Source organism: Watersipora subatra, chromosome 1 (assembly GCF_963576615.1).
Source record: "Watersipora subatra chromosome 1, tzWatSuba1.1, whole genome shotgun sequence".
Classification (NCBI taxonomy): Eukaryota; Metazoa; Bryozoa; class Gymnolaemata; order Cheilostomatida; family Watersiporidae; genus Watersipora; species Watersipora subatra.
Genome location: NC_088708.1, coordinates 54402963 through 54424840, shown reverse-complemented (window position 1 = coordinate 54424840; position 21878 = coordinate 54402963). Strand labels below are relative to the sequence as shown.

Here is a 21878-nt window from a genome sequence, read left to right as displayed (position 1 = left end):
AACTGCATCTGAATAGTGAAGTTTGCTGCCACAGAATCCTTTTTTGTTCTAACCAGAAGATAACTTTCCTCTGTAAATCTTGGAATAATAACTTTCATTTCTGCAAAATACATCAAAGATGTTACATATTTAATGACTGTTAGCAATGGCAAGTAAAAGAAACAAGCAATTGACCCACCGCCAATCGTTTAATCCCCGTTTTACTAGCAGACAATGATTTTAGTTACATATGTCATGCTCGAGATGGTTTTTACATATGTTTGTAAGTGAGCTGCTGACCTATAGAATGTAAACAGCGAGGGCAGGTAAATGATGTGCTTGTTACCAGCAACAACAAGAGGGTTGGTCTCATTACAGAGAAAAGTTTAATAAAAATAAAATCTATATTTACTTAATCATTATGTAACATACCAGTCTGCTAAAACTGTTTAACATAACATTATAGATTTTTTACAATATTTTATGTAGTAGTTAATTGGTCTATCTGCAAATGCACTGCAGACATCCAGATCACAAATCAGAATGTGTGCACTCCTCATTTCTTGCTGGGATGGATGCAAATCTTACCTTTATCATGGTTTGCTTCTATTGTTTTTATTGAACATGTACAAATCAAATCACATACAACCTACATGTATATTTTGAGAACAACATATATACTTTTGCTCAATTAGTATAGTTTTTGTATAGGGCTATTTTAGCTATCATTTCTATTATTTCTCGTAAACAGAACTATTGCAGAGACAGGATTATCATTTAAAAAAATAAAAAACATGATTTCATTGTTAAAAAACTCGACCTATGAGTTGGTAGGGATGCAAACAAGAAAATATTGAAAAAGGCTAACATGATATCAACACTGACATGCTGAGCAGATACTGTAGTTGATTATGTATGATAATACAGAGGATGGGAGGCACAAGTGTCACTGTTAAGGCAGATCTTTTTTCCACGGATGAACACATCTCTTAGAATAGTAAGTATATAGTGAAAACTGCTACTATTACTAGTAATACTATAGCTACTCATACTGCTATTTCAACTACTACTGCTATTGCTACTAATACACTAGTACTACCATAACTGCTACCACTGTGACAGAAGCTTTCAAAGGCTAAAATAGAAAAAAAAAGATAGTAATGGTTTAGTAATGCTGTCATAGATATATGCACATACAAGCTGTGCTACCGGGCATTGCCCGTGTAATAGAAGAGTCTTTGGACAGAAATTTGATTTGTATTTAACATATAACAACATTTGCCATTATAACTTTCAAAGTACATACCATGAGAGAAGTGTGTCGTGTAGTTGAAATAAATTAAGAGAAAAATAAAAACAACTGTAAAGGTTTTAAAACTTTGTCAAACAACTGTACCTTTCAAACTAGTAGCCTGGCATATTGTCCATGGAAAACTCCACTAAGCTAGTTAATAAGGTTAGGCTTCCAATGACGGTAAGCCATGACTTTGAGTCGGTATCGTTGTCCAGCTCAGCTGTTCTAATAATAGCTATAGCCGAATTTCGGACGAACACACGACACACAGACTTTGAGAAATATATATATAAATATGGATGAGGTGTAGAATATGGTTGTTAATATGTTCATGTTAAAAAAAAATTTTAAAAATAAAGAGTTATACTTACAGAATAGGGAAGGATATCAAATGTTTAATTCTCATTATCACTGTACGATACTAAAAATCAACCGTTCCTATTTTGTTAGTAGAGAGTAATGTCATCTCGAGGTGCTGATATGTGCCAGATAAAAAAGATTTCTTACCTTTTTGGCACCTGAGACCGCCATAGCCAGCGCGACACATACAATGATATCGTCCTTTTCCAGCATCAATACAGCTTGCTCCGTTGTAGCACCAAAAGCTTCCTCCACAGGGTACCATAGCATTCTTCGCTCGTTTGTGTCTTAATGAGTGTTTAATATGTGGTGACAGAGCTGTTGTTCCGGCAGCTACAACAAGTTTCTTGTGACATCGATATGCTAGTTTTTTTGCAACAAAAAACTTTTTAAAGTCACGTTTCATAGACAAAACCTTAGTTCTACTGCCGTTTGGTATTTTAGGTTCACATTACTCAGAAAAATTATATGATGTTTTAAAATGGCCAGGTAAAATATGCTGTTATATTGGTTATAAATACTAGATTTGCAGGTTAACATCACCTTATGCTGAGAAGGGAAAAGTATCTACATATGAAGGAAATTCTGTGTACGTGTTTGCGAGTATCTGTATGTTCCCTATAAAAACCTTCCTGAGAGTCTGAAATGTTACATGTGGCTTTTTTGATACTCTCCTAAATTTTAGGTGCAAAATAGTTTCAGGTCATCACTCCTAACATGCATTTGAGTCGAAAAATTCATATTCAGACAGAAAACTAGCAAAAAGAGACTTCTGGAGAACTATTTTGATTTTGTTACTCTGAATTTTTGACATTTTTGCAGTTTGTTTTTTTGCTTGTTGTATTTGTTTGAAAATTACTCGCATAAAAAATTTATAATTCAAGTTGTGTTTTTCCGAAGCGACGTCAAGTATGTCTGCTTGTTTTATATATTGGTTGCGCCAAGAGAGGGCTGAGCTCAGAAAAATCGAGCTGTATTAGACATATTGTTTTAACTAGGATATCATGTCTGCTGAACAATAAACAATACTAATTGTAAAATCAAAGGTGAGTGTATAACTAATTTGGCATTTTTATTAAATATGACAGGAAAGCTCAAGCACTTACTACAAAAAATGGCTTTTGTAGTATTGTTAGTTACTCCTTGACGTGTTTTTAGCCGCTAGAAAGATTTGACCCCGTCTAGTCAATAATAATATTAATATCTGCAGCGCCATTGAATTGCCGGCAGCCTCGAGCTTTCAGGTTATACTGAGAGTTCTATACGCACACTTATATATATATACATACACCTATATATATAGGTATATGCACATATACATTGTACCAATAACACTGGCGCATAAAATGTGGCTTGCCCAAATACCAACAGCAATCAACTCAGGTGAGTTGCAGAAAAGTGCGCTATTGGGAACAGCTAAGATCTTGAGGCGAGTGCTCAAACTCCCAGGTCTCTGGTAGGAGACCCGAGTTAGAGCAGAAATTACCACCCAAATGGTTAACCGGGTGAGAAATATAATTATATATATATATATATAAAACACTATATATATATATATAGTTTTTTATATATATATATAAAACACTATATATATATAGTTTTTTATATATATATATAAAATACATATACATGTATATGTCTACATATACATATATATATATATATATATATATATATATATATATATATATATATACATGTATGTACATATATATACATGTATACACATGTATATACATGTATATGTCTACATCTACCAAACTAATGTCACTCACACAGTTGATGATTAATTTATCACAAACAACTAAATGAACAATTAGTATAAACTAATGCTATAAAAATTATATTTCATGAAATTCACAAAGCTATAATTTCCATTAAATACTATGTTTTAACATATTGTTTAGTTACAGTTATAACAATCATCTGACAAACTTTTAAACAATGAAAATTTCGTTTCTTACTGATGGTAAGTATGACACCATGAGTCATATGACAGCTTTTAAACTTAGGCTAAATACTAGCCATATGTCCCCGTGTCAAAGTAAAGATATTAGCTTAAGTTTGCTTACCAAAGGCTAAACAGCAAAACAGGAATTTGCAGAGAACGGAATGCTTCTTATAACACATGTTCCTTAGCTGATGCTTGTTAACGGAGAATGTTCAGTACAACCAAGGAGTGGGTCTTTACGTCTCCAATTAACCTTATTACAGACGATATGCAGATCCCTTGTCGGCAGCAGGCAGCATGCTAATTCTATGAGTTGAATTTCAAAGCATGATACTTGACTAAATTGCTATGGGTGGACTCCATAAGCAAGACTTAATTCTAATATGAATGATGTGCTGTTTTATCATATGAATTCACCAGGGAGACAGTTGATTATAATGTATAATACAGAGGACGAGAGGCACAAGTGGAACTGTTAAGGCAGATAGAAATTAACCTTGGTTTAGTAATGCTGTCATAGATATGCACACAAATATTGATGAGCTGTAGAATATGGCTGTTAACAGGTACATGCTCAGAAAACACAATTTAAACCTTTAGAATTTTATGTTGCAAGTTTTAAAATCAGGTATAAACTACGCCTTAAATATTTGTATTTATTCTTCCACACATATGACAAACATCAGTTTTGGTTCCGCAGCACCAACATACTACATCCACCATCATGTTTCAGTTTATGAACTTTCTGTTGCTACAACTTTCTAACAACTCGCTGTTATTGCAATCTTCAAATCACTATCTCAACTCCTCCACAATACTATCAGATTACCAACTTTTAATACACGTCTGTTCAACTCACTCAATGATTCCTGATTTCTGTCTTCTCATTTTTTTTTCTTCTGGCATGTAAAAACCCACTTGAGACCCACATATTACAATTCACCATTGTATGTTTCAGTTTATGGACTTTTTGTTGCTACAACCTACATTTCACTATCTTGACTCCTCCACAACGCTATTAGATTACCTACTTTTAAAATACTTTTGTTCAACTCACTCAATAATTTCTGTCTTCTCATTCTTGTTTTGACATGTAATGAAAAACATTATTTTGTTTATGATTACTAATAGCAATAAAAACTTATACATACAATCTTGATTAATTGTAGAATACGGTTGATGACAAATCCATTTAAAAAAAAATTAAACCTTTAGGAAATAAAGTTATACATACATATAGAATAGGTAAGTACACCGAATGTTTAGTTCTCATGATATGCTTATTGTATGACACTAGAAATTAGCCCTTTCTATTCAGTTAGTCGACAGTAATTGCATTTTATGGTTTAAACAATACATACAAAGAAAATAGTGCAATGTTTAGCAGGCTTGAGATAAGCCTAGATAAATATTAACTTCATTTACATCGGTCAATGAGGTTTAAAGTAAATTAGACCATGTGACCAAAAACCTGACGGTATGAGCAAAAGAGAGCCTGCAACCAACCTGTAACTTCTTGTCTGTCTATAGCTACACTAAAGTTTTGTATGAGTCATCATGAGTTGAATCCTCTTATGCACTTTAAATCAGAATGATCTACTTTGTGAAGAAACTAGCTAATATGCTCCATGCATTTAGTATCTCCAATGAGTCAGGCATTGAATAACGGTTAGCTTGTTCCGAGGCATGCAAATATAAATGTACACATGAAAACAGGTAGGTATTTCTGTCTAGCATGCTGGAGTCAGCTGCATTATATCTGCAACTGATGCTTTATTTCACGCAAAACTGACAGAAAGAATAGAAGTGCCTCCAATTGGACAGAGCATATGCATTAGAGTAGTGACAATAATATAATCTAGTAAGAGAATGAGATTCGAATCATCCAAATAGAATAGTAAAACATCCATGAATCTGAAAATGTCAAACCTTTGCAAAACAATTATAGTATTAAAAATGCTACAAAATAATACAAAGATAATGAGAAATAAGCACGCTAAGGGTCACACTGAAAGATCAGCACAACTGTGCCAGTAGCTGAGTGCTGTCAGAGGTAGTTGTGGAGTCATATCATGATGCGTGGTTGAACATGGAACGAATAGCGAACATGCCGTGCCTCCCTCGTAATGAATACATCAGTCTCAAGGGAAGACCCATAGACACCTAAAAATAACAGCCAATCAATGAATCTAGACATAGTTGACATCCGGTACATTTGATAAGATAACTAAAACGATTTGTTCTGTAAATTTTAAATTAGATAGAATTCCTAAGTTCCCATACAGAGATAGTGTAGTGACACCTGGGTGCTCTAGTGACAAAGCACTAAACCAGGCTGACAAGCAGATCATGTTTCCATATGACGCTATAGAAAAGTGATGGTTGTGCGAGACCTTATGTCAAGGTTGAATTTAAAAGCTATGGGTTACTAAGGCTGTTTCCATGGCATAAAGATGGCGCATGGCACGAGTGTTTCACTTCCAAACAGCGACACTAAATCATAGCAGGATGAGAGCGACACGTCTGCTTCCATGATAGTATTGCAGCACCACATGGGAGTGTGCTGCTACGCTATCGCTGTATGGAAACTTAATAAATTCATGTGACAGCAGTAAAAACTATGCATTTTATGAAAAGCATTATGGGATACACAAGTATTATTTTAATATTGACTAATTTCCCTGTTTTGCCATATTTAATCATTTGGCATGCTTACACATGAGGAATAGCGAGAGTCAAAGACAAACCAATTATTGTTATTACAGTTATGTTGATGACTTTTATCAAAAAGCTATCTACACAAACTTACAGCTGTAAACAACACGATATTACATTCTCTAAACCAACGAATTTTTGTAGAACATTGTTCAAGCTGACACGGTGTGCATTGTTCAAGCGCTTAAGTCCATTGCACGCTGTGGTCTATCAATACTAGCAATAACATTTCGCAACTACAGTTGTGTGAAAGTCAATCAAGTTCTCTTTTGCTTGAATTTCAAAACAAATGGCTGCCTAAAGCGGCTTGAGATGGCAGGTGAGCATGACTTCTTAAATGCAATTATTTATTGGCCCACACACTGATGAGACTGAGAACGATGATGAAGCTCACATGAAAAAGGAGGCTGGTTCGCCTAGTGCCCGCATTATAGCGCAAAAGACACCTATCAGGAGACTCTTGAGAGAGCTTCATGGTCACAGCCACCATGCTTGTATCCTCGTACATGAATTGGAATTCCTTGGGTGGTGCGTAAGATGTAACGTATGTCAGTCTCACAAAATCACCTGCAGATAGTGGCAATTGAAAGTGTCATCACGACGACAGCATATACAACATACGTGTTCACACATCAGCTGGCAATAGCATTGCAATTTGTGACATCATAGCACATGCCAAAACATGGGTAATTTTCCTAAGTTGCTAAATTAAGTTAAACAAACAGTCAAATCCTGTAAAAATGAAAAACTGAGCAAAGTTCAACCATTCTCCTCATGTTACGCCTCCAACGCTTGTAAAATACTCAACCTTTCATCTTGAAAAGTCTCACTTTTTGCTGGTTTAGAGGCAGCAGCTGCTGGCAAAGATTCTATGACCTTAATCTTATGACAGCAACAAAGAGCCAACCTTGTTGGGCTGTGTCCGTCAGTCATCACCATTTAGGTACCCAAACTTTTGGAAGATGTACATTTGGCCTCATGGACATTTCGCTACGTGGACATTTATATTTACAGATCATGGAAAGTATACCAATGATACGAGAAGGAAAAAACTTATTGCTTGATGATCAAATAGAGATATGAGATTTTTAATGAGGTTCAGGTCTATAAGCAAGAAATACGAGACTTGAAAAAGAAGGTTTTCTGGGAGCAATTGCTCATAATATTTAAACCTTCCCTTTCATTGATCTTTTTCTCCTAATAAACTTAATTACATGTATATTTAATTTACTCCATTTTATTAATGTTTCTCTCTGTAATTAGCCTGTCTTGACAAACTGTTGTTTTTGCGGAGTTGCTCCCCCGTTGAGCAGGCGAGCAACACAACAGCTTGTCACAAGACGTACTGCACCTGATGCATCAGCTGCACTGAAAGGGAGTTGTTCTCTTCCGTCTATGCGGCTTGGCTGCGATGTTATGGCGGTCGCTCCATTGGTTATCATAACGGATTTCGCGCGAAAATTTATGTAAAAAAAGTAAGATTAAAACGTTTAACCAAATACCAGTCTTGTTGTAAACGTTAGTAGAATTTAAGAATAAAATAAATTGAAAATAAAATCCATACGAACAAATAAAACTGACTGATACAAAGATAGAAATAATCCTGACTGGGCGCACAAATAACGCCATGTTTAGTCGCTGTTGTTGCCTAAGTTCTCAAGTTCTACTAAAGTTTACCGCAGAGACTGGTCGCTGGTTAAACGTTGTTATCTTATTTTTTCAACATAAATTTTTGTGCGAAATTCGTTTTGATTATCAATGGAGCGACCGACATAACATCGCAACTGAGCCACATAAACGGAAGAGAACAATTCCCTTTCAGTGCAGCTGATGCATCAGGTGCAGTACGTCTTGTGACAAGCTGTTGTGTTGCTAGCCTGCTCGACGGGGGAACAACTCCGCAAAAACAACATTTTGTCAAGACAGGCTACTCTGTAATAAACATCTTAGCAAATGATTTCATACAATGTAGTTTACGGTATTGGCTGTTATTACACTTCTTCGGGCAAACGTCCCTTAGCTAAACGTTCACTTAGTTAAATTTTTGTTAGGCCGAATATCCGTTGGCCAAATGTACGCCTGCCACATGTCTTCTGACCAAAGGTTCAGACAGACCACATTTATTACAAAAACCTTTGATTGAAAAAATTGCAACTAAGAATGCAGAGCATTATAGCTTTAGGGTCCAAGAATAGTGCATAGGCCTACCGTAAACTGGGAAGGAGACAGTTTCTTCATACTGCTTGCCATTCTCTACAGGACCTGGAACTAACGCAGTCACATTTTCTATCCCAGGAAACCACTGTCAACAACAATTTCAAATGTACATGCACTGATTAGAAACTTCTCAAATACATTGACAACAGAACAATTCCTTTAGATACTCACTGACTACAACTCTGTGTACTTAATTTACCCATTTACTAGGCTCAGTTACACGCATTATCCTTATAAACAAAATCTTTCTTATAAACAAAAGTATTACAAAATGAACTTTATAAACAAGGTAAAGATAAAAATAGCGGGTAACACTTTGACGATAAACATAAATAGAATGTATCCTCAGGGAAAAACCCCTCAATGTTTACCTAAAGAAACGAATAACATGGGAATAATGTAGTAGTAGCTGATACAGGTAGATATTTGTTGTTAATTAAAGCAGTCACTTGCTCTATATAACTTTTGATGATTGAATCTTTCTGTGGTAGTTCTCAAAAAATTTACTAAAACTAAAGTTTAGTAAAACATGCAGGGTTGGGCGATTAAAATCAAATGATTTAAATCATTCTAAAAAAATTATGTTTGATGATTTTTTTGATTTTTTCCATGTCAAAAAATGGGACTTATAGAGGGGCTACTGTGAATATGAACTGCACAACTTGGTCAAAATTAAAACAACTTTTAATAAATTAAAGTGATGCAAAGTTGTTTTGCTATGTTGCTAATGTTTTCATGTGGCAGACTTCAACAAAATAATATTATGTTAGTGGTTATAAAAAAAAGCTGGTAATAGATGTTTTTAAAAAAAATCCGATTTAAATAAAAAATCTGATCTAAGTAAAGAAAAATACAATTTTTTTAATTTCTTTAAAAAAATCATGATTTTTTTCCAGCCCTGCAAACATGTCACAGTTACCATCTTTGATATGCGAGCGCTCCTCCCTAGTCACCATATGCAGTAACTGATGGCTCAACTAGATGTAATTAGGATGATAGAAAAAGATTCTGACAGAGACGCACAACTTCCACAGCTCAAAACATTTGAAGAGAAGACCAACTACCCAGCTGAGGCTATCAGAGGATTTTAAAACAAAGTCTCTTCTTGCTTGGCTGCCATGTTTTACAACTAATAACCACAGAGTTATGTATATAAACATGACTAAAGAGCGGTAGGCTCTAACACAGTACCAAACCATTGAACTGGTAAATGATAGCAGTAAGAACATAGAGGAAGCTGCACGGGTAATAATTCCAAGCAAACTATGTTAACATAGTTCATTGGTCAATCCTGACATAATCTAGCCGCTTGCTTATATGCAAAAACATGTAGAGAGCAGAAAACTCCTTGAGTTTAAAGTAATTGAATCAGATTCATAGTTCAATTTTGCACCTTTAACCTTGTATTAACATTAAAGAATAAAATGAAAAATGAAACTTTATTCGTTGTCATAGAGTAAATAACAAACGATATACAAACTTTTCAAATAAGTTATGAAAGCAATTCAGTTCGTATCATCAATGATATACAGCCCCAAAGGATAGCCGACGGCGCTCATATGGGCGGGGTTTAATGATGAAGCTCTGTTGGGATTAACCCAAACACGGCACCCGAACAAACAAATATGCTGAATAAAGCACCTTGTAAATTTACGAATATTATGAACTATAGTGGTTATTTTACTTATCTGTTGAATTCATTTTGTTGTCAAATAAATATAGTAACCCAATATTGTCACCGTTATGATCAGTCAGTTGCCATTCACAAGCATTCGTGATATTAATAGCCACAATCGTAAAATAGCTCAAATTCGGTTTTGCATTTAGATTTTGAGTATGAAAACTACCCTGCACAGCTTTGCCTGCTGTCCCATCTTATTGGCAAGGTAAAACAATGTGAAACCGATTAAAGACTTTGTCATTTTATATTAGGGGTGGCAAAATATTAATCAAAAACTAGAAAAAAAATGCCGTTGTTCGGGTAATTACATTCAACTTTAGGCATATACTACGACCTTTACTAATTTTAAAATTACTAAAAGTAGGTAATTTGAAATGTTTTATTTTGAATAGATACATTATTTTGGTTAGGTATTACCCCTACATTGCAGAAATTCAATGTTTGCTATTGTGACCCGCGGGGTCTACTGGCTGAATAAGCTAATGAAACGATAACAGCGATTCGTGTTTTCTAAAACCTAACAAGGCAACGCGACCGCCCCGCGAGAGTTGTGTTTGCTTTGAAACCCAGGCTAGCACAATCCTAATAGAGCTCCATCATTAAACCCCGCCCATATGATAGCCGTCGGCTATCCTTTTGGGCTGTATATCATTGGTATCATCAATACATTTCCAATCTCTCGAAAAAATGTTTAATATAATGAAACTTTGAAACACTAAGTGACGGCCAATCATGCAAAAAGCATGTCTTAGAAAAATGAATAAACAAACTCCTAATATGGTGATCCGATAAACCAATAACTATTTGGCAGCAGAACAGCCACATCAATGTAAAAAAACTCTTGGAACTGAAAACAACTGGCTTTCAGTGTGACTTGAACCTACAACCCTACAAGCAACTATCATCGCAACAACAATCCTTACCTTTCTACACCGTAAAGACTTTGGTTGTAAGAAAGCTCTTGATCACTCCGTAGTCAGCAACGGAACACAGTAATGACACAAACAATATCGATATAACAATAAAGACCAAGATGCCGTAAGAAACTTTTCTCCTATTTACTTAGGTTAAAAGTGTCGCGCAAAAAACACAAAGGAGTCTTCATGGTGAGGCAAAGTCCAACTCAGCCTGGAGGTTATCTTCACTCGCATTTATATGTGAAGGCATGCAGTCTAAAGGTCAGCGCTGCCAACATCAAGCAAGGCTAGTAGACGGTCATATTTACTGTGACTATTATGATAGTGCCGAATGATGTAGCAGCTGTTTGACATTTGCCAAGTCAAATCTAGTGGAGGTGATACAGCACATATCATACGCTTTCAAATCTATAGAGACTACAGACGTATTATTCCAAGGGTTTGTCAGCTGAAAGGGTGAGTTTCTTTTGATGGAAACACTCGGCTTGTGGTCAGCTTATCTATGTGGTAATGCGTGGTAGTCAAACAACTGTCCTCTAGTTTAAAATAAAAAGCCTATTTACACCGCATTTCAAGACGAGCACAAAGGCTATGTGTAACTACTTGGGTATTTATCATATACATGTATGTAAAATTGTAACTGTACTTGCTTTCTATAAAGGCTAACAAGGTAGATCTACTGATACAATGCTACAGCGTATAGCCTTAGCACCAGTAATATGCATGCTATTTACTTGGACTATATAAAAACCAGAAACAACTTTAGCAGATGTAAACATGAATACGTATTACATTTGCCGATGAGAAGGTTCTATTTGTTAAGCTAAAAAAATATAGATTATGCATTTAGGCCTACATATATGTTTAACAAAATTTGACTGACATTACAATAAAATATGTAACAGTTTTACTTTTGTCAAGCGATCAACTTAAAAAGAATTTGGTAAATTATTATGTATGAGATTTACCTAGTTTTTTAATTCAACTATCTCGTCTGATTTCGCAGTTGCCAGCTTCATATGCTGTTCTTCCTAAGTGAAGATAACTCTAAAAATGTACCAGTGCTTGTCTCAATGTGGCAATGCAGGTTACTGCGCATCAACACGCACAATGACACACCTTTAAAAAAAAATTTGTTGTATACCTTCATATATTATTAGAATTATAAATCTCTTTAAAAACTCATTTGTGGAGATCAAATTTAAAGAAATGTAATTAAGTTTTGTCCACTCAACATGACATATTTATCGCTTGATTAGTGTGTCAGAGCTCCTATAGAAAAGCTGAATTACGTAAAACAACAAAGTGTTGAGCTGCGACAATTTCATAAAACTTTTGATGTCATAAGAAAGAAATAGTGCAGCGTAACTGGTTGCAGAGATAAAGCCTGGTACTCATTGTATGCTATCTGTTTGAGATGCCTACATTGCCTCTACTGCTAACCTTCAAATGGGAAAGAATATTTTTACAACTACATATTATAGTTATAAAATCTGAGTGATGAAATAATGATAAATTTTGCAAACTGCAGAATTAACAGTATATTGTACTTCGATTACACACTTTCTCCAAACCCTAAACAAAATAAAAACATCCAAGTCTGTCAAACTCGATTATTTAAAACCTTTTAAATTGTTTTTTTTACTTAGTTCGATAAATATTTGTAGAGATACGATTAAACATTGATAAATGTTTTAAATTAAAAAAAAACATTAAAATTTTTTAGAAACATTAAAATGTTGAGAAAATTTTAACAACATTTGTTTTAAAGAAATAATTAAAAACCAGAAAATGTAAAAACTTGATAAAATTGTCATAATTACTAGAAAGGTTCAGCACAAATCAACAATGATGGTGCAAACTAACAATGATGGTGATAAATGGAAAATAGATAACATAGAATTTGTCTATTCAATTCAGCACAGTGACCAGCGCTATACAAAAAAGGATTCATGATGATTTTTAATAATTTTTACTCGAGCCACAAAATCAAAGTTGTGACACATCCAGCCGTCTGAAAATGGAAAAATGCACAGACGTTATGATGGCTACATCGGCGCCAAATTATGTCGTAATTGTTGCATATATATCATAACACAAATCAGCCACAATAGCATATATTTCCTCTTAACTCACCAAACATATCCAGTAAAACCTTTACTTATGAAATTAATTTGTTACGGAAGCCATTTTGAAAGTAAAAAAATTCATAAGTAGGAACACATTTTACCTTATAAATGCCCCAAATATATCTAGGCCCTAAAAGACTGAAAGGACAGAATATTTGCATATATACAATACTATAAATAATGGTTAAAACTTAACGACTATATGTTAGCATTATTATACTACATAATAAATAGAAATAGTACACATAGAAAGTAGAATGAACAGAAAAATAATGAATAAGAACTGCACACGGTATCTTTGTTTACGTTCGGCGTTAGCCGTCTAGATTTGTGATCTTCATTTACGGTAGCTTAGATGCGGCTAAATAAAGATAACGGGGAGTGGGAAAACGATGATCAGTGGAGGTGGGTGTTATGTTCTTGGTTTTGTTTTATTCAGTAAGAATAATGGTATTAAAAAGTAAATAGAAAGGTTCATTTTCAACAGGACAAACATAAACACTGCATGTCAACACGCGGATAAACAGAACTTGCATTCCTAGAGGCTACAATTGTCCTACTCTCTATGTGATATATGATAACTCTAAATCAGGGATGGCCAAATGATTTTGGCCATGATCCGTTACAGCCAAATCTGACACATTAAAGATCCACAACACACATTAAAGATCCACAACAAGCTGTAGATGTGCATTTTTCTTTTTTACTATACATAAACATGCAATTATTTGTGTACATCTTAAAACAAGGCGTAAAATACGATTTAAGAAAACTTTTTATATATTTAATTTTACTAAAGATCGGTGAATGAATGTGATGTAATAAATATGTCTGATATCAGAAAGAAAATGATGAGAGGACTTTGAATTCACAATACACACTATCAAAACGCGGTTTACTGCTATTTGCAGTGACTCTTTATGTTCATGAAGATGGGTATTTATGAGTCATGTTTCATGATATTGTTCACAAAATTTATTGCTGAATACAATGAATTTACAAAAAAATTCTAAGAAAAGTTTATAAAAATCTTTTTAAATCCAAATTTTAAAAAAATACTTCAAAAATCTTTTTAACAGCCAACTTGAAAGATTCACAAAAAAACTAAAAAGATCCAGATCCGCCATTTGGCCATAGCTGCTCTAAATTATACATCGACTGGGAACGCGGACAGCTGAGAGCTGACAGACACACTGAGAAAAAACATATTGTATGAGGGTGAACAATACAGTAAATTTAAAACACACACAGTAAACTCAAAATGAACACACAGTAAACTCAAAATGAACACACAGTAAAATGGAAAATTCTTTCTTTGCTTTTCCGTTTTTGATTTCAAACAAACGAGACCAAATTCAAAAGAACTTTCGTGTCTTTCGCAAGTCACAATGATATTTTTACGAAAAAACGTTTCATACCTTAGAAATTTTGTACGTAGAGTCAGTCGTTTGTAAGTAGAAGTTCTACTGTATACTCCATTCTACACTCTATCATTATAGCTGGGTACATATTGTTGTGCAGGATTCCGTTGTCTTATCATAAAATTCATCTTATTCCTTTATAAATATCTGTGTCACACTTGTTGATAAATTCCCACTACATTCTGTTGCCCCAAAGATATTTTTACTAATTTTGGCAAAAGCAAAAGACATGCGTGCATAAAAGCCACTGCGGGAGTATTTTCTGTGTATGTTCACTACGCCATGATCCAAGGTGATCCAAGGTCTATAACACGAGTAGATACTGCTTAATTTTACATTTAACCTATACAAAAACAAACGATTGTTCAACGATTGCTGAGGAGCAATCGCATAAATCATCTTGAGGTGTTTTTAAAAGAAAGCCGAGTTAGTTAGTTATGGCAGTCATACTAACCAACTAGCCTGGCGCTAACAATCATGTCATTGATGTTAGACTTGTATTACAGGTTACATGTAAACAGACCTTTACTATTTCATGGCTACAGCCTGCCATTTTATAATAATAAGCCACGCTCATCTACCAATCAACTATTGGGTTGAATAAGTCATTTTGAAATTGAATCAAAGAAATTTGCAAGTCACACTCTCGTATAGCTGTGTAAACTAATTGACAATGCTTGTATTAAAACAAGTTATGTAAATGGCTAATGGTGCCTGGTTCGATGTTTTTCTTCTCAGGTAAGTTACACATCTCTGTTAAGCATTTTTCGCAAAAGGTTGGCCAGTAATCCTGTTTTTTTTGTTACTGACGTGTAACTTTTTTGGTAAAGACAAACTCACATTTATGAGTTGTTTTTGTGAAGAAAAACCTCATTTTTGACATTTTTTTACACACCCACTATAAAATGATTTACAAAGGTAAAAAGCTGTGGAAACGAGCGCAGCCATGATTCAGTGGTTAGTTCGCTGGCATATAATCAATAAGTCAGTGGTTCAAATCACAGAAAGACCATTGATGGTGTTAGGAGGAGCATTCAGTCACAATTGCTCCTGCGCCAAATCACATGTGCAGATGGTCAAGATATATTTAGTTACAGGATAGATTTAATTGGGAATAAAGTGCCATACACGCAGCAGAGAGAGAATAAATGTTGATAATGAAATTCTATTTAAATAATGTGGTAATAATACAGTTAAATAATTGTTACGTGATTTCCTATTTACTTTATGAAATACTTGATGATTGAATATTGCTGCAGCAGTCACCTAAAAATTTGCCAAAGCATTAGCATCTTTAGTGAGCACCCTTCCCTAGTCACCAAATTCAGTAACTGATGACTTAACTGGATGTAATTATGATGACAGAGACACACAACTTCCTCAACTCAGAACATTTGAAGCTAACACTTAATACCCAACCAGGGCTAGCAGTAGCAGAAGACTTACATGTACTACCCAAACAGAGCTAGCAGTAGCAGAAGACTTACTACCCAACCAGGGCTAGCAGTAGCAGAAGACTTACTACCCAACCAGGGTTAGCAGTAGCAGAAAACTTACTACCCAACCAGGGCTAGCAGTAGCAGAAGACTTACTACCCAACCAGGGCTAGCAGTAACAGAAGACTTACTACCCAACCAGGGCTAGCAGTGGCAGAAGACTTACTAACCAACCAGAGGTAGCAGTAGCAGAAGACTTACTACCCAACCAGGGCTAGCAGTAGCAGAAGACTTACTACCCAACCAGGGCTAGCAGTAGCAGAAGATTTACTACCCAACCAGAGCTAGCAGTAGCAGAAGATTTAGAAACAAAATCTCTTTTTGACCATCATCTGAAACTCAGAAATACATGTGCCCAGCAAAAATGCCAGATTGGCTGTTGCTGTCTTCTCTTTGCTAATGTTTTCGGCATCGCTAGCTTGCTCAATCTGCTCTATAGTTAATGTCATACATTTTACCATAGCATTTTCACATTTTACCTTCCCGATTGAAGGTGCTCGAACCTATAAGTGGTGCGAGCTGTTGTTTACGGAGGTGCAGGAATCAATTGTTACTTCTTCTATACATAAAAATAAATATCATAACACTATAAATCCTGAAAATGATCTGCGCATTTCACTCAGCCGTAAGGAACTAAGTTTTGATAAGGTTAAGCAGAGAAAAAGCAGGAAAAGTTCCAAAGATCATAAAGTAGGTTGTTTTTGTCATCTGTTGCTGTTAATGTTTTCATATATTCCGAATACGTCTGTTTTCTATATATTTGGAGCTTATTTTGCTTTATTCAAAAGAAGGGGTTGCACGATTACCCTAGTCAGTCTTAGAGGGTTCAGCGATGAAAACAAACAGGAAAGCGTTGATATAAATAATGACACAATACATTTTGCCTGAAATCATTCTACTAGCTACTAGTGTCACGCGATATTTCATACAGCAAACAACAGGGAACATGCACACTTTGGCCTTTCACTCTGATATCAGCTTGAAGAAATGGTGAAAACCAAAATAGAAAATGAAGACCTCAACGGAAGAACGATCAACGTCACATTTGCTCAAACAGGAGATATAGTCATTTCAAAGTTTAAAAACTTGATATTGATCAGTTTTGCAAAAAGCTAGTTTATTTTAAGTAGAGATATTCCTAAACCTGAATCATTTTTGTTGAAAGCTTATCACAGAGACTAAACTTTGTGGCCAGAACTATCTAATGGAAGTTGAACCTAGTATTTTGAGAAAATGCGACTTTGATCATTCTTCCGTTGAGGGCTTCAAATCTATTATAAACTGACCAGTCCCCAAACCTCCCGAGGACAGCGCGCAAGCATATAGACCAATAATTCACAGAGTGCAGTGTACTCAAACACTTACTTTGGCATAGTTGGAAAGGTCGCTGATGTAATAGAAAACATGGGAGCACTTGGTTATCATGATGACCTCTGTGCTGCTGAGATCCACTATGCCATCATCAACTCTTGTCGGCAACTCTAGCGTGTAGAGAATACCACCTACTGCGACCAAAAGGCCTCCTATCACCCAACTCCAGGTACCCATTTGACTTTCTAAAAAGCAAAATGCCAATATGATTTATTTGAGTGATTTTGATTCTCGTGAACCCAGCTGAATATGAAAGACTACTTTTCCTAGAAATAATCAACGGCAATCAATTTGGAGTCGTATTACCACACAATCAGCAGAAATATGTAAAATAAAATGTCTTGCAATTCCATCAAGAATCCTTCCGTTGACTGAAAGTTGTTTTATAAAATATTCTAAGGTATTTGTACACTGGTGAACAAAGTTCACATTACAGTTAACTACAAAATCCTATAACATTTGAGTTGGTCAAAGTTAGCGAAACTATCGTATTTAACCTTCTGGCGCGGGATAGTATTGCGAGATGTTTTGACTTGCAGTGAAACCTGTGTTTACCAGTTGACCAATCAAAAAGCAGTCATGTCTTGACGGGCGTGAAAAACTTGCAAACTTTGGTTTACACCGAAATAGATAATATGAGCAAATTTTCTACACCAAATTGGTTCTTCGAAAAGCGATGTAATACATTTTCAGAGTTATCTCCACTTAAGAAGGACAGGATATGGAGATGTCAAATGCAAAATCAGATGAGATGGGTGAATTAAAAGACTAAATCACATACATAATAATTTACCAAACTCTTTTTAAGGTGAGCGCTAGACAAAAGTAAAATTATTGTAACGTCAGTCAACGTTTGTTAAACATGTAAATGCACAAGTTATATTTTTTCAGCTTCACAACAGAACTTTCTCGCTGCCAAATGTAATACGAATGTTTATTCTCACTAACGCAGTAAAGTTGATGCTGGTTTTTTTAAACAGTTCAAGTGTATAACATGCATATTACTGGTGCTGAAGCTATATGCTATAGCATCATACCTGTAAGTCTACCTTATTAACTTTTATAGAAAGCAAGTACAGTTACAATTTTACATATATGTTAAACACCCAATTAATTATATATAGCCTTTGTGTTGATATTGAAATACAGTGCAAATAAGCTTTCTACTTTAAACCACAGGATAGTTGTTTATCTAGATTAATATAACACACCGGGTTTCTCAAATTGGTTGAGTATTTGCATGTTTATCTTGAGATAACAATAATAAAAGGCTAATAAATAAAATAATAATAATAACTTGGGTCGTAACAATAATAAAGAGTTTAGCAACTATACATGTAAACTAACTAGTTTTATAGACAATCATATCATGTAAAATGACAAGTATTCAATAGTAAGCCTATTAATTCACATACGTTAGTCAATTGAAGATATGAATAGTTTTATTTGGCCTGCTGACAGTCCGTATAAACAAAGATTTCGAATAAAATATCGCTAAGAACAATATTAGCTCACAAACAACATTTCTATAACATTTTTATTTGCATTTTACAGGATTGTACACTATAGACATTGTTGTTTTGCTTGAAGACAACAAATTGCTATTAGCTTAGACAATTATTACCTTATAGTTTTCTATAATTTAAGTATGTCAATCTGAACTTCAATAAGGCCAAAAATAAACCAATGATTGCATAATTTTTCTAAATGTCAGAATTCAACAGTGATCTGTAGTAGCCTAAATATGAAGTGAAAACCTTTTTCATACCCATGTTTATTTCTAGTGCGAATGTGGTTTTTGAACCATGTTTGAAATATCATAATTATTTTTATAATTCATAACAGGTGTTAGATGCAAAGAGTGTTTACTTGCAACCAGTGTTCGAAATGGGGGTACGCAGGGGTACAGCGTACCCCTAAGAAGAATTAGTGGGGGTACTCCCTAGGACGCGTACCCCCTCATATAAAGTTGCTCATATCTTATTAAATGCGGTAAAACCGGAATGAAGTGAAATATTCACACAACGTTTTTTTCCTTTTCTTCCCGAACTTATATTAGCTCGAGTTTATTACACCGAAAACAGTGCGCATTTTCGGGACGAGAGAATCACGCTACTTATCTTTAATTTCTTTAGTCAGTTTTTTGCTATTATAGCGGATCAACTAGATTGTTTTGTTAAAACCCTGAGAACCGATCAGTTTTTTATCAACCGACACAATCGACGGGACCCTGTGTCGGCCGCCCTGTGGAATCCTCGAATAGCTTAAAATTAATCATTGCTTGGATTCTTCTCTTGTGTTTTGGATGGTAGTTTTGAATAAATCCTTGCTTATTATACTAGTTTCTTCGTTTCTTTCAATTCATAATGAAACAGCATGGGCCAATAGACAACTTCTTTAAAGGTGAGTAAGAATTAGTGACTGTCATGAATCTAGAGTCTGTATTTAAAGAAATAGTGAGTGACTGAGCTTATTATATAATAACATTCATGGTGGCTTGGAGATGGGACTGTATTGTGTCTGGGGTCTGTGTGGACTGTCCATAGGATTTTTTGACTCACTCACATCACAACCTGGAGTCTCCATAGTCATAGAGCACACAGGTTGTGCAGTTAACCCCGCTTTTAATTTCTTACTGAACACAACACAGGGTTTAAAGTTATGGAAAACAGCATAATTTAGGGGCATTAATGCTAAAAGACTTTCCGGGAGAGTACCCCCGGACCCCCCTCTACTGAGATGGTGCAGCGCCCCTCTCAGTATTTGCTACATTGCTCATATACTTGCTATTTTTTGTTTTAAACAAGTTATTGCAAACAAAGATTCCGTTACTGGTATTGTTGAGGTGGACGTTCAAGTAACATGCGACAGCCACACATTTAGGCTAAATATATACATATTGTTTTCACGGTTTATAGTCTGAACCTCGACTGGTTTGAAGCTCGACGAGTTTGTATACCGACAACGGTTGGTCCAATTCGACAGCGGTTTTACTATTTTACCATCTACTATTTTTATAGTAAATGAGCGAATTATATGTGAAAGATTTATTTGCGCAAAAATATCTTGTGATCCATTTGATGCAGCACTCCCCAGCTTATGTAGGCCTAACAATATTTTGCGCAACCTAAATATAGAACGAATGCTAAAACAAGTAACAATCATAAATATGGTTGACTGTTATGCTAGCAAAATGTTTTATTTGAAATCTAAACTTCAGTGAGTAGCTTTGATTTTTATTTTTTGAAGTGAGGATAGAACTGCAAAAAGTCATTTATTATTTGTTGAAGATTAAATTATTGTAAAACTGCATCAGCCTTTGTCGATGTTCGGACCAACCTTTGTCTAGATTCGGACCAACCTCTGTCGAGATTGGGACTTGTCTAGGTTCAGACTTGTCGATGTTGGGACTGTTTCCCGTTTTCACAGGGTGTACTACACAATGTATGCCTAACCGTAGAGCTCTGTTCCCGCAAAAGAGGACTGATTTATATAAATACTTTACAATGATTCACTTTTATTAGCTGAAAACAAAATTACTTTCTTGATATATTTTGCGCACAGCGAGTCGACAAGGAGAAAATTGCAAGTCACAACAATGAAATCGTTGAAGCTTTGATCTGGAAACAGCCACTTTTCGTAGCAATTCAATGTCTGTAGTTTAAGAATTCTTTAAAATAAAGCAAAAACTTTATTATTCACAATATTCGTTGCCTAAGCATTATTAAAAACACAAAAGGCCTTACCATAAATGACACAATCCTTGTTGTAACAGTTTTCGGTGTCTAAGCATGTTAATAAAAAAACTAAAATTTCAAAACGAGTGTACCTATATCAATAAACTACATCATAAAAAAACATTAGCAGCTGATGTTTTCATTAAACAGCAGTTAATGCCAAACACAGTAATCAGACACGGTCTAAAAACGTATAGGCCTAGTTAATAATAATTGCTGAAGTTTGCAATTTATGTCGACAAAATTGAGAGACAATATAGATTCCAACCTAAACACTTACCAAGCTCAAGATGATTACAAACTTTTCAAACAGCCAAGGTAAGCCAGTCAATAAAATCAATATACCCTTCATTGTTGCAAACGCAATCTTATTAGTCGACAACTAAAACGAGTGTTTCCGCTTAACCATGTAGGCTACCATTTTCTATAGCAAATCATTGACCTCTTCAATTGGTTTTCGATACATGATCTACGTCCGTAACTATTATACTAAAAGGGAACAACGAAAACGTTGACGTTGATTCGCTACGAGCTATGACGTCATTTGCGCGCAGACTAGCACATGGCTCAAAGGTAAAACTACTAATGAGGTGCGAGGCGCTCGATTGCC

The 21878-nt window shown here is 35.0% G+C and overlaps 1 protein-coding gene across 1 annotated transcript; it reads right to left on the bottom strand.

The window, feature by feature from the left end:
- Positions 1-5315: 5315 nt before the first annotated feature.
- LOC137410647 (uncharacterized) lies at positions 5316-21286 on the bottom strand. The gene is made up of 5 exons (XM_068096103.1): positions 21278-21286; positions 17526-17716; positions 8508-8601; positions 6694-6866; positions 5316-5747 (listed from the first exon to the last, which is right to left on the bottom strand). The coding sequence occupies exons 2-5, from the start codon at positions 17706-17708 to the stop codon at positions 5655-5657; spliced, it is 543 nt and encodes a 180-aa protein (XP_067952204.1). The 5' UTR covers positions 17709-17716; positions 21278-21286; the 3' UTR covers positions 5316-5654.
- Positions 21287-21878: the final 592 nt, after the last annotated feature.

Bases quoted from the DNA above. Each gene is read 5' to 3' on its own strand.
- LOC137410647 (XM_068096103.1), bottom strand. From the start codon at position 17,708: ATGGGTACCTGGAGTTGGGTGATAGGAGGCCTTTTGGTCGCAGTAGGT. The intron at 8,602-17,525 runs GTAAGTGTTTGA...TGTTGTTGACAG, and splicing joins ACCTTTCCAACTATGCCAAA to TGGTTTCCTGGGATAGAAAA. The intron at 5,748-6,693 runs GTGAGCTTCATC...TGTTATTTTTAG, and splicing joins GAACCAGCCTCCTTTTTCAT to GTGTCTATGGGTCTTCCCTT.